This window comes from Macrobrachium nipponense, chromosome 7 (assembly GCF_015104395.2).
Source record: "Macrobrachium nipponense isolate FS-2020 chromosome 7, ASM1510439v2, whole genome shotgun sequence".
In the NCBI taxonomy this organism is placed as follows: Eukaryota; Metazoa; Arthropoda; class Malacostraca; order Decapoda; family Palaemonidae; genus Macrobrachium; species Macrobrachium nipponense.
Genome location: NC_061109.1, coordinates 39,642,366 through 39,654,663, shown reverse-complemented (window position 1 = coordinate 39,654,663; position 12,298 = coordinate 39,642,366). Strand labels below are relative to the sequence as shown.

The following is a 12,298-nucleotide window of genomic DNA, read 5'->3' as shown; positions in this document are numbered from 1 at the left end:
CCTTTTGTAAAAAAAAAAAGAAAAAAGAAAAAAAAGATTGCAGAGGCAACCTCTGGCGTGATGTAAAAACCCAAAAGTTAATGCCTTTGCAAAAAAAAAAAAAAAAAAGATTGCAGAGGAAACCTTTGGCAAGATGTAAAAACCCGTAAGTTAATGCCTTTGCAAAAAAAAAAGAAAAAAAAATTTGCAGAGGCAACCTCTGGCGTGATGTAAAAACCCGTAAGTTAATGCTTTTGTAAAAAAAAAAAAAAAAAGATAGCAGAGGCAACCTCTGGTGTGGTGTAAAAACGTGTAAGTTAATCCTTTTGTAAAAAAAGAGGAAAAAAAAAAGATTGCATAAGCAACCTCTGGCGTGGTGTAAAAACCTGTAAGTTAATGCTTTTGTAAAAAAAAAAGAAAAAAAAAAGATTGCAGAGGCAACCTCTGGCGTGCAGTAAAAAAACCCGTAAGTTAATGCTTTTGTAAAAAAAAAAAGAAAAAAAAAAGAATAGCAGAGGCAACCTCTGGCGTGGTGTAAAAAAACCCGTAAATTAATGCTTTTGTAAAAAAAAAAAAAAAAAGAAAAAAAAGAAAAAAAAAGATTGCAGAGGCAACATCTGGCGTGGTGTAAAAACCCGTAAGTTAATGCTTATGTAAAAAAAAAAAAAAAAAAAAAAAAAAAAGATTGCAGAGGCAACCTCTGGCGTGGTGTAAAAAACCCGTAAGTTAATGCCTTTGCAAAAAAAAAAAAGAAAAAAAGATTGCAGACGCAACCTCTGGCGTGGTGTAAAAACCAGTAAGTTAATGCCTTTGCAAAAAAAAAAGAAAAAAAAGATTGCAGAGGAAACCTCTGGCGTGGTGTAAAAACCCGTAAGTTAATGCCTTTGCAAAAAAAAAGGAAAAAAAGATTGCAGAGGCAACCTCTGGCGTGGTGTAAAAACACGTAAGTTAATGCTTTTGTAAAAAAAAAAAAAGAAAAAAAAGATTGCAGAGGCAACCTCTGGCGTGGTGTAAAAACCTGTAAGTTAATGCCTTTGCAAAAAAAGAAAAAGAAAAAAAAGATTGCAGAGGAAACCTCTGGCGTGGTGTAAAAACCCGTAAGTTAATGCTTTTGTAAAAAAAAAAGAAAAAAAAAAAAAAAAAAAAGATTGCAGAGGTAACCTCTGGCGTGATGTAAAAACCCGTAAGTTAATGCTTTTGTAAAAAAAAAAGAAAAAAAAAGATTGCAGAGGCAACCTCTGGCGTGGTGTAAAAACCCGTAAATTAATGTTTTTGTAAAAAAACAGAAAAAAGAAAGAAAAGATTGCAGAGGCAACCTCTGGCGTGGTGTAAAAACCTGTAACTTAATGCCTTTGCAAAAAAAAAAGAAAAAGAAAAAAAAGATTGCAGAGGCAACCTCCTGGGGTGGAGAAAAAAGTTAAAAAACCCGTAAGTTAAATGCTTTGTAAAAAAAAAAAAAGAAAAAAAAAAGATTGCAGAGGCAACCTCAGGCGTGATGTAAAAACCCGTATGTTAAGCTTTTGTAAAAAAAAAAGAAAAAAAAGATTGCAGAGGCCAACCTCTGCAATGGGTTAAAAAACCTACCCGTAAGTTGATGCTTTTGTAAAAAAAAAAAAAAAAAAGATTGCAGAGGAAACCTCTAGCGTGTAAAAACCCAGTTAAGTTACGTTAGTAATGCCTATGCAAAAAAAAAAGAGATTGCAGAGGAAACCTCGGCGTGGTGTAAAAACCCGTAAGTTAAATGCCTTTGCAAAAAAAAGAAAAAAAAGATTGCAGAGGAAAACCTCTGGCGGTGGTGTCGTTAAAACCCGTAAGTTAATGCCTTTACAAAAAAAAGAGAAAAAAAAAGATTGCAGAGGAAACTTCTGGCGTGGTGTAAAAACTCGTAAGTTAATGCCTTTTCAAAAAAAAAAAAAAAAAATTGCAGAGGAAACCTCTAGCGTGGTGTAAAAACCCGTAAGTTAATGCCTTTGCAAAAAAAAAAAAAAAAAAGAAAAAAAAAAATTGCAGAGGAAACCTCTGGCGTGGTGTAAAATCCTGTAAGTTAATGCCTTTGCAAAAAAAAAAAAAAAAAAAAAGATAGCAGAGGCAACCTCTGGCGTGGTGTAAAAACCCTAAGTTAATGCCTTTGTAAAAAAAAAGAAAAAAAAAAGATTGCAGAGGAAACCTCTGGCATGGTGTAAAAACCAGTAAGTTAATGCCTTTGCAAAGAAAAAAGAAAAAAAAGATTGCAGAGGAAACCTCTGGCGTGGTGTAAAAACACGTAAGTTAATGCCTTTACAAAAAAAAAGAAAAAAGAATAAAAAGATTGCAGAGGCAACCTCTGACGGGGTGTAAAAACCCGTAGGTTAATGCTTTTGTAAATAAAAAAAGAAAAAAGAAAAAAAAGATTGCAGAGGCAACCTCTGGCGTGGTGTAAAAACCCGTAAGTTAATGCTTATGTAAAAAAAAAAGAAAAAAAAAAGATTGCAGAGGCAACCTGCTTGGCGTGTGTAAAAACCCGTAAGTTAATGCCTTTGCAAAAAAAAAGAAAAAAAACATTGTAGACGCAACCTCTGGCGTGGTGTAAAAACCTGTAAGTTAATGCCTTTGCAAAAATAAAGAAAAAGAAAAAAAAGATTGCAGAGGCAACCTCTGGCGTGGTGTAAAAACCCGTAAGTAATGCCTTTGCAAAAAAAAGAAAAAAGAAAAAAAAGATTGCAGAGGCAACCTGTGGCGTGGTGTAAAAACCCGTAAGTAATGCCTTTGCCAAAAAAAAGAAAAAAAAAGATTGCAGAGGCAACCTATGGCATGGTGTAAAAACCCGTAAGTTAATGCTTTTGTTAAAAAAAACCTGTCCCCCAAAAAAAAAAAAGAACTGCAGAGGCAACCTCTGGCGTGATGTAAAAACCCAGTAGTTAAGTGCTTTTGTAAAAAAAAAAGAAAAATGAAAAAAAAGATTGCAGAGGCAACCTCTGGCATTGTGTAAAAACCCGTAAGTTAATGCTTTTATGAAAAAAAAAAAAAAGATTGCAGAGGCACCCTCTGGCGTGATGTAAAAACGTAAGTTAATGCCTTTGTAAAAAAAAAAAAAAATAAAATAAAGATTGCAGAGGTAACCTCTGGCATTGTGTAAAAACTCTAAGTTAATCCCTTTGAAAAAAAAAAAAAAATTGCAGAGGCAACTCTGGTGTGGTTGTAAAACCCGTAAGTTAATGCCTTTGTAAAAAAGAAAGAAAAAAAAAAAAACAGATTACAGGAGGGCAACCTTCTGACGTTGTGGTAAAAAAACTCTAAGTTAATCCCTTTGTGCCAAAACCCCAAAAGCCAAAAAAAAAAAAAGCAAAAAAAAAAAAAAAAAGAAAAAAAAGATTGACCAGAGGCAACCTCTGGGCGTGGTGTAAAAAACCAGGTAAAGTAAATGCCTTTAAAAAAAAAAAAACAAGAACCCAAGCCCAAAAAAAAAAGATTGCAGAGGCAACCTCTTGGCGTGGTGTAAAAACCCGTAAGTTAATGCCTTTGTAAAAAAAAAAAAAAAAAAAAAAAAAAAAAAAAAAAAAAAAAAAAAAAAAAAAAAAAGATTGCGGAAGGCAAGGCCAACTTCTGGGCGTGGTATAAAAACCTGTAAGTTAATGCCTTTGTTAAGAAAAAAGAAAAAAAAGATTGCAGAGGCAACCTCCTGGCGTGGTGTAAAAACCGCAAGTTAATGCCTTTTGTAAAATAAAAGAAAAAAAAACAAACAGAGAAAAAAAATTGCAAGAGGACAACCTTCTGGCGTGGTGTAAAAAACCCGTAAGTTAATTGGCTTTTGTAAAAAAAAAAAGAAAAAAGTCCCCAAAAAGATTGCAGATGGGCAACCTCTGGCGTTGTGTAAAAAACTCTTTAAAGTTAATCCCTTTGCAAAAAAAAAATAAAATAAAAAAAGAGATTGCAGAGGCAACCTCTGGCGTGGGTGTAAAAACCTGTAAGTTAATGCCTTTGTAAAAAAAAAAAAAAAAAACATTAGAGACCCAACCTCTGGCGTTGTGTAAAAACTATAAGTTAATGCCTTTGTAAAAGAAAAAAAGATTGCAGAGGCAACCTCTGGCGTGGTGTAAAAACCCGTAAGTTAATGCTTTTGTAAAAAAAAAAAGAAAAAATAAAAAAAAGATTGCAGAGGTCCCTCTGGCGTGGTGTTAAAAACCCGTAAGTTAATGCTTTTATAAAAAAAAAAAAAAAAAGATTGCAGAGGCAACTCTGCGTGATGTAAAAACCCGTAAGTTAATGCCCTTGCATAAAAAGAAAAAAGAAAAAAAGAAAAAAAGATTGCAGAGGCAACCTCTGGCGTGGTGTAAAAAACCAGTAAGTTAATGCCTTTGCAAAAAAAAAAAAAGAAAAAAAAGATTGCAGAGGCAACCTCTGGCGTGGTGTAAAAAAAACCCGCGTTAGTTAATGGTTTTGTAAAAAAAAAAAAAAAAAAAAAAAAAAAGAGATTGCAGAGGCCAACCTCTGGCGTGTATAAGTTTGGTTTTGTAAAAAAAAAAAAAAAAAAAAAAAAAAAGCACGATGGCAAGTCGCGTGATGTAAAAACCCGTAAGTTAATGCTTTTGTAAAAAAAAAGAAATTAGAAAAAAAAGATTGCAGGGCAACCTCTGGCGTGATAAAAAGCCCGAAAGTTAATGCCTTTGCAAAAAAAAAAAAAAAAGATTGCAGAGGACACCTCTGGCATGATGTAAAAACCCGTAAGTTAATGCTTTGCAAAAAAAAAAAAAAAAAAAAAAAAAGAAAAAAATTTGCGAGATTTGCAGAGGCAACCCTCTGGCGTGATGTAAAAACCAAAGTAAGTTAATGCTTTTGTAAAAAAAAAAAAAAAAAAAAAAAAAGTAAAAAAAAAAAAAAAAAAAAAAAGTTATGCAGAAGCAACCTCTGGAGTGGTGACTTGCTAAAAAGGTCTAAGTTAATGCCTTTGTAAAAAAGAAAAAAAAAAAAAACAGATTACAGAGGCAACCTCTGGCATTGTGCAAAAACTCTAATGTTAATCCCTTTGGCAAAAAAAAAAAATAAAAAAACAAAAAAAAAAAAGAAAAAAGATTGCAGAGGCAAACCTCTGGCGTGGTGTAAAAACCAGTAACAGCTTAATGACCTTTGGTAAAAAAAAAAAAAAAGAAAAAAAAAAGATTGCCAGCAGGCAACCTACTGGCGGGTGTGTGATAAAAATCCCGCAAGTTAATGCCTTTGTAAAAAAAAAAAAAACAAAAAAGAAATAAAAAAAAAGAAAAAAAGATTGCAGAGGCAACCTCTGGCGTGGTGTAAAAACCCGTAAGTTAATGCCTTTGTAAAAAAAGAAAAAGAAAAAAGATTGCAGAGGCAACCTCTGGGTCGTGTTGGTAAAAACCCACAAGTTAATGCCTTTGTAAAAAAAAAAAAAAAAAACAGATTACAGAGGCAACCTCTGGCGTTGTGTAAAAACTCTAAAGTTAATCCCTTTGCAACTTTGCAAAAAAAAAAAAAAAAAAAAAAAAAAAAAAAAAAAAAAAAAAAAAAAAGATTGCAGAGGCAACTCTGGCGTGGTGTAAAACCGTAAGTTAATGCCTTTGTAAAAAAAAAATAAAAAACATTACAGTGGCAACCTCTGGCATTGTGTAAAAATAAAAACTCTAAGTTAATGCCTTTGTAAAAGAAAAAAAAGATTTGCAGAGGCAACCTCTGGCGTGGTGTAAAAACCCGTAAGTTAATGCTTTTGTAAAAAAAAAAAAAAAAAAAAAAAAAAAAAAAAAGATTGCAGAGGCACTCTGGCGTGATTGTAAAAAAACCCGTAACGTTTAAGTTATGCCTTTGCAAAAATAGAAAAAAAGAAAAAAGAAAAAAAGATTGCAGAGGCAACCTCTGGCGTGGTGTAAAAACCCGTAAGTTAATGCTTTTGTAAAAAAAAAAGAAAAAAGAAAAAAAAGATTGCAGAGGCAACCTCTGGCGTGGTGTAAAAACCCGTAAGTTAACACGTTTCCAGCGATGGGACCCACCAGTGGGTCACACTGTTCTCTCATTTGCTGCAATGTGACCCACCGGTGGGTCCTAGTAGAACAAATTTTTTTTTTTATTTATAAAAAAAAACTTTAACTTTTAATTGCAATTATTATTTTAGTAGATCAGTATTGCTATCAAAGGGTTGAATTATACAAAAAAAAAAAATAGAAAACAAAGTTTTACTGAAATAATTGCAAAGAAAATTTGTCTGACATTCAGTATATAAGAAAATTAGTTTTCAATTCCATTTGCTAATGAAAAATCATATCACTAGTTATGTTTGAGATTGAAACATGATAAACATAGATATGGAGTGCCATCACATGAGTCACAATATGTGGAAACCTTTCTTGACTTGATTTTGGCCACTTTGGATCCTTCATTTGCTGCTAACATTTCGTAGCAGCCTCTGCATCGTTTCCTTGTTTTTCTTTTCTGTCCTTCTGCTTCTTTGAGACAATGTGAAGATTTTCCTGAAATATTCATACTTGATTTTCCTGGTTTGTTTTTTTTCCTTCATGATACCACTAGTATAGTATAAGACAATAGATTCCTTGAATGCACGTAATGACATTTTCTTGACAGCAAAGTACTTATTGTAAAGTACCCAAGCATTCACTATAGAAGTACCAGCAATAAATTCTAATGCTACTTTTCTGTACCATTTTCTTGACTTCTTCAGAGGTGAATAATATGATGACATTTGATCTGATAAATCAACTCCTTTCTTGCACTTATTATAGTCTAACACACTTTGAGGTTTCTTGATATGTAAACCAGTCGTTGTGACTTTACCTGTGTTGATTAGAGTAGCATCATGTTCTGGAACTGTTGATAGAGTCACAACATATCTTTTATCTTTCCAATTGAATACTTTCACTCCATTCCTATTTTCTAAGGCTTTAATTTCACCTCTCTTTAGTTTTGCTTTTGTAACTGACTTTGGAAGATACTTTCTATTGACTCTTACTGTGCCACATAGGTAAGTCTTCCGCTGAAGAAGATACTCTCCTAAGAAACTGGAGATATAGTAATTATCTGCAAACAAAGTCACTCCATATCCATATGATTTGCAAGGAGTCTTACTACAAGTATATAACTCCATGTTTAGAGTGTATCCTCAGGAGTGCAAAGTTGAACAGTTTGCATCCATACTTATGGCTCTTTCCAGGGATGTACTGTCTGAAAATGACACGGCCTCTGAAAGGCACCATACTCTCATCAATTATAACATCAGATCCTGATTTATAGATTGATTGATACTGCACCAAAATCATATCTAGTAATTTTCTTATTTTCCAATCTCTTCCCACATTAGGTTCTTCATTGTTGCAAAAATGTAACATTTGCAAGAGCAAGAGGAAGCGGTCTCTACTCATTGTTTTTGGAACAATTTCATTCTTATAAAGGATGCTTTTAGACCAATATAATTGGATCTCAGGGAATGGAACCAATCCCATGTAAATGATAAGTCCAATAAACTTTTCAATTTCTTCGTTATTTGTAGGAACCCACTGCCGTAATTTCGATCTTCTTGTTACAGTAACCGAAGAAATTTTCTGCTCAGCATATCGATTGGTTTCTTGAACAATTAGATTTATAATATCATCAGTAATTATTTGTTTGTAAACATCAATAGGCCAAATTTGGTTATCTGTAGACGATGGATGCACAGTTACACAAAGTTCTTCTTTCCCAGTAAATCCATGTTGTCGAGCTTTCTTAGTCACTTTTGTCCACTCGGCATTTGGTGGACTTGTGTCTTCATTCAAAATTTCTTCCTCATTTTCTTCCTCATTTTCTTGCTCTTCTTCAGTGATTTGATTTTCAGAATCATCATGGAGAGACTCTTCACTTGATGAACTGCTTCCTGTTTCTGAATGAATATATTCATCATCAGAAGACAGTTCTTCTTCAGAAGACAGTTCTTCTTAAGAATTGGAGCTTTCATTTCTATCAGATCTTTTTTTACTTCCATAAAAGTTGGAAGCCAACATTGTAACACCTGCAAAGATGATATGCTGTGTAAAGTTTTGATACTAAGGTAAAACAATATATAAAATTACTGATTGATTTATAGAAATTTAGAAAAGATTCAAAACTATGGGTCATATTAGGTCATTCACTGCCTAAGGAAAAAAAAGACAGAAAAGGAAACCCTTACCAAACCCTCAAATATATAAATTACATATAAATAAAAAAAAGGACAGAAAAGGAAACCATAACCAAACCCTCAAATACAAAAATTATATATAAATATTTATTACATGATAGCAGGTCTCATAGATACAGAGTGGTTAGCTACAATAAAAAAAAAAAAAATCAAGTGGGACCCACCGGTGGGTCCCATCGCACTGCAGTAATAAAATCTTCATTCATATGCAATGGGACACACTGGTGGGTCACGGTTTTTCTTACCTCAACAAAGTCTATCTTGTGAGAGACAAGCATGAAAACAAACCTCCCCTTGTTGTCTCCTTTGGTACTGACGATAGAGCAGTTTTACTACTGTCGCAGTACCAGCATTCCAGCCATTATGGCTGTCGCAGGAAACGTGCTTTTGTAAAAAAAAAAAAAAAAAAAAAAAAAGATTGCAGAGGCAACCTCTGGCGTGGTGTAAAAACCCGCAAGTTAATGCCTTTGTAAAAAGAAAGAAAAAAGAAAAAAAAGATTGCAGAGGCAACCTCTGGCGTGGTGTAATAACCCGCAAGTTAATGCCTTTGTAAAAAAAAAAAAAAAAAAAAAAAAAAAAAAAAACATTACAGAGGCAACGTCTGGTCTGGTGTAAAAACTCTAAGTGAATGCCTTTGTAAGAAAAAAAAGAAAAAAAAAAACAGATTACAGAGGCAACCTCTGGCGTTGTGTAAAAACTCTAAGTTAATGCCTTTGTAAAAGAAAAAAAAGATCGCAGAGGCAACCTCTGGCGTGATGTAAAAACCCGTAAGTTAATGCTTTTCTAAAAAAAAAGAAAAAAGAAAAAAAAGATTGCAGAGGCAACCTCTGGCGTGATGTAAAAACCCGTAAGTTAATGCTTTTGTAAAAAAAAAAAAAGATTGCAGAGGCAACCTCTGGCGTGATGTAAAAACCCGAAAGTTAATGCCTTTGCAAAAAAAGAAAAAGAAAATGAAAAAAAAAGATTGCAGAGGCAAGCTCTGGCGTGGCGTGTAAAAACCCCTAAGTTAATGCTTTTGTAAAAAAAAAAAAAAAAAAAAAAAAAGAAAAAAAAAAAAGATTGCAGACGGCAACCTCTGGCGTTGGTTGGTTGTAAAAACCCCTAAGTTAATAGCTTTTGTAAAAAAAAGAAAAAAAAAAAAAAAAACAGATTACAGAGGCAACCGCTGGCATGGTGTAAAAACTCTAAGTTAATGCCTTTGTAAAAAAAAAGAGAGAGAGAAAAAAAAAACAGATTAGAAGCAACCTCTAGTCTGGTGGAAAAAACTCTAAGTTAATCCCTTTGCAAAAAAAAAAAAAATAAATAAAGATACAGAGGCAACCTCTGGTTTGGTGTTAAAAACCCGTAAGTTAATGCCTTAAAAAAAAAAAAAAAAAAAAAAAACAGATTACAGAGGCAACCTTCCTTGGGCGTTGTGTAAAAACTCTAAGTTAATCCCTTTTGCCAAAAAAAAAAAAGAAAAAAATAAAAAAAGAAAAAAAAAGAAAAAATGATTGCAGAAGCAACCTCTGGCGTGGTGTAAAATCCCGCAAGTTAATGCCTTTGTAAAAAAGAAAAGAGAAAAAAAAAGATTGCAGAGGCAACCTCTGGCGTGGTGTAAAAAACCGCAAGTTAATGCCTTTGTAAAAAAGAAAAAGAAAAAAAAAAAAAAATTGCAGAGGCAACCTCTAGCGTGTGTAAAACTCTAAAAAGTTAATGCCTTTCGTAAAAAAAACAGATTTACAGAGGCAACCTCTGGCGTTGTGTAAAAACTAAGTTAATGCCTTTAGTAAAAAAAAAAAAAAAAAAAAAAAAAAAAAAAACAGATTACAGAGGCAACCTCTAGCGTGGTGTAAAAACTCTAAGTTAATGCCTTTTGTAAAAAAAAAAAAAAAAAAAAAAAAAAAATACAGAAGGCAACCTCTAGAAAAAACCCGTGTGTAAAAACACTTTAGTTAATGCCTTGTAAAAAAAATAACAGATTACAGAAAAAAAAAAAAAAAAAAAAAAAAAAAAAAAAAAAAAAATTGACAACCTCTAGCGTTGTGTAAAAATTCTAAGTTACTTGCTTTTGTAAAAAAACAAAAAAAAAAAAAAAAAGATAACAGAGGCAACTCTGGCGTCCGGTGTACCCTAATTTTATGCCTTTGTAAAAAAAAAAAAACAACATCTAGAAAAACATTAACAGATTACAGAGGCAACCTCTGGCGTTGTGTAAAAACTCTAAGTAATCCCATTTGCAAAAAAAAAAAAGATGCAGACCGGCAACCTCTGCATGGTGTAAAAAACCGTTAAATTAATACCTTAGTGGCAACCACGATTACAGAGGCAACCTCTGGCGTGGTGTGTAAAAATTCCTAAGTTAGCAATAAAAAACAAACCCTTGACAAAAAAAAAAAATTAGAGGCAACCTTCGGCGTGGTGAAAAACCGGTAAGTTAATGCTTTGTAAGACACATTACAAGAGGCAACCGTGGCGTTGTGTAAAAACCCAAAACCCGTAAGTTAATGCCTTTGTAAAAAAAAATAAAAAATAAAAAAAAGATTGCAGAGGCAACCTCTGGCGTTGTGTAAAAACTCTAAGTTAATGCCTTTGTAAAAAAAAAAAAATATAGAGGCAACCTCTGGTGTGGTGTAAAAACCCATAAGTTATACCTTTGTAAGAAAAAAAAAATGATTGCAGAGGCAACCTCTGGCGTGGTGTAAATACCCGTAAGGTAATGCTTTTGTAAAAAAAAAGAAAAAAGAAAAAAAAGATTGCAGAGGCAACCTCTGGCGTGGTGTAAAAACCCGTAAGTTAATGCTTTTGTAAAAAAGAAAGAAAAAAAAAAAGATTGCAGAGGCAACTCTGGAGTGGTGTAAAAACCCGCAAGTTAATGCCTTTGTGAAAAAAAAAGGAAAAAGAAAAAAAAGATTGCAGAGGCAACCTCTGGCGTGGTGTAATAACCCGCAAGTTAATGCCTTTGTAAAAAAATAAAAAAAACAGATTACAGAGGCAACCTCTGGCGTTGTGTAAAAACTCTAAGTTAATGCCTTTGTAAAAAAAAAAAAAAAAAAAAAAAAAAAAAAACAAAAAAAAAAAAAAAAAAAAAAAAAACATTACAGAGGCAACCTCTGGTCTGGTGTAAAAACTAAGTTACTGCCTTTGTAAGAACAAAAAGAGAATAAAAAAAACAGATTACAGAGGCAACCTCTGGCGTGATATAAAAACCCGTAAGTTAATGCCCTTGCAAAAAAAGAAAAAAGAAAAAAGAAAAAAAAGATTGCAGAGGCAACCTCTGGCGTGGTGTAAAAACCCGTAAGTTAATGCCTTTGCAAAAAAAAAAGAAAAAAAAAGATTGCAGAGGCAACCTCTGGCATGGTGTAAAAACCCGTAAGTTAATGCCTTTGTAAAAAAAAAAAAAAAAAAAAAAGAAATATGACAAAAAAAGAGTTGCAGAGGCAACCTCTGGCGTGGTGTAAAAACCCGCAAGTTAATGCCTTTGTAAAAAAAGAAAAAAGAAAAAAAAGATTGCAGAGGCAACCTCTGTGGCGTGGTGTAAAAACCCAAACCCGCAAGTTAATGCCTTTACAAAAAAAAAAAGAAAAAAAAAAATGCAGAGGAACAACTTCTAGCGTAGTGTTAAAAACTCTAAGTTAACCCTAAACGCCGACTGGAACGTATTTTACGTCGACCATTTTTTGTCCTCGGGTGTCCGACCTGGACGTATTTTACGCTCGACATACAAAAGTTTTTTTTAAAATTCGCGGAAAAAAAAAATACTTTTAGGCCTACCAGCCGAAAACTCTTGAATCCACGCGCCTTGGGGGTGGGATGCTGGGAGTTCACGGATCAAAGTGTTGTTTTTGTTTACAATCGTTACGCAGGCGCGCAAGCGCGAATTTCTTTCTTGCTGCACTAAAAAGTTATCTGTGACATCTCGGAAATTATTTCGTCACTTTGACATAATTTTTTTTTTTACCATTTTAAATTAGCCGTTACATGGACTATTATATATGAAAATGTGCGCATTTTTGATGTAGAATACAACGAAAAAAATACTCATGATTGTAGCTTTTATCGGTTTTGAGATATTTTCATATAAATAACGATAGTGCCAAACTTTCAACCTTCGGTCAACTTTGACTCTAACCGAATATGGTCGAAAAAAACGCAAATTGTAAGCTAAACTCTTATATTTTAGTA

At 33.2% G+C, this 12,298-nt stretch overlaps 1 protein-coding gene across 1 annotated transcript in view; it reads right to left on the bottom strand.

Annotated features, from left to right (window-relative positions):
• Positions 1-7,046: 7,046 nt before the first annotated feature.
• Positions 7,047-12,298, bottom strand: part of LOC135217579 (piggyBac transposable element-derived protein 4-like) — a 28,936-nt gene continuing 23,684 nt past the window's right edge. Inside the window, exon 2 of the mRNA XM_064253545.1 lies at positions 7,047-7,891. Within this exon, the coding sequence (XP_064109615.1) occupies positions 7,047-7,891 (845 nt within the window). The remainder of the gene's footprint in view (positions 7,892-12,298) is intronic.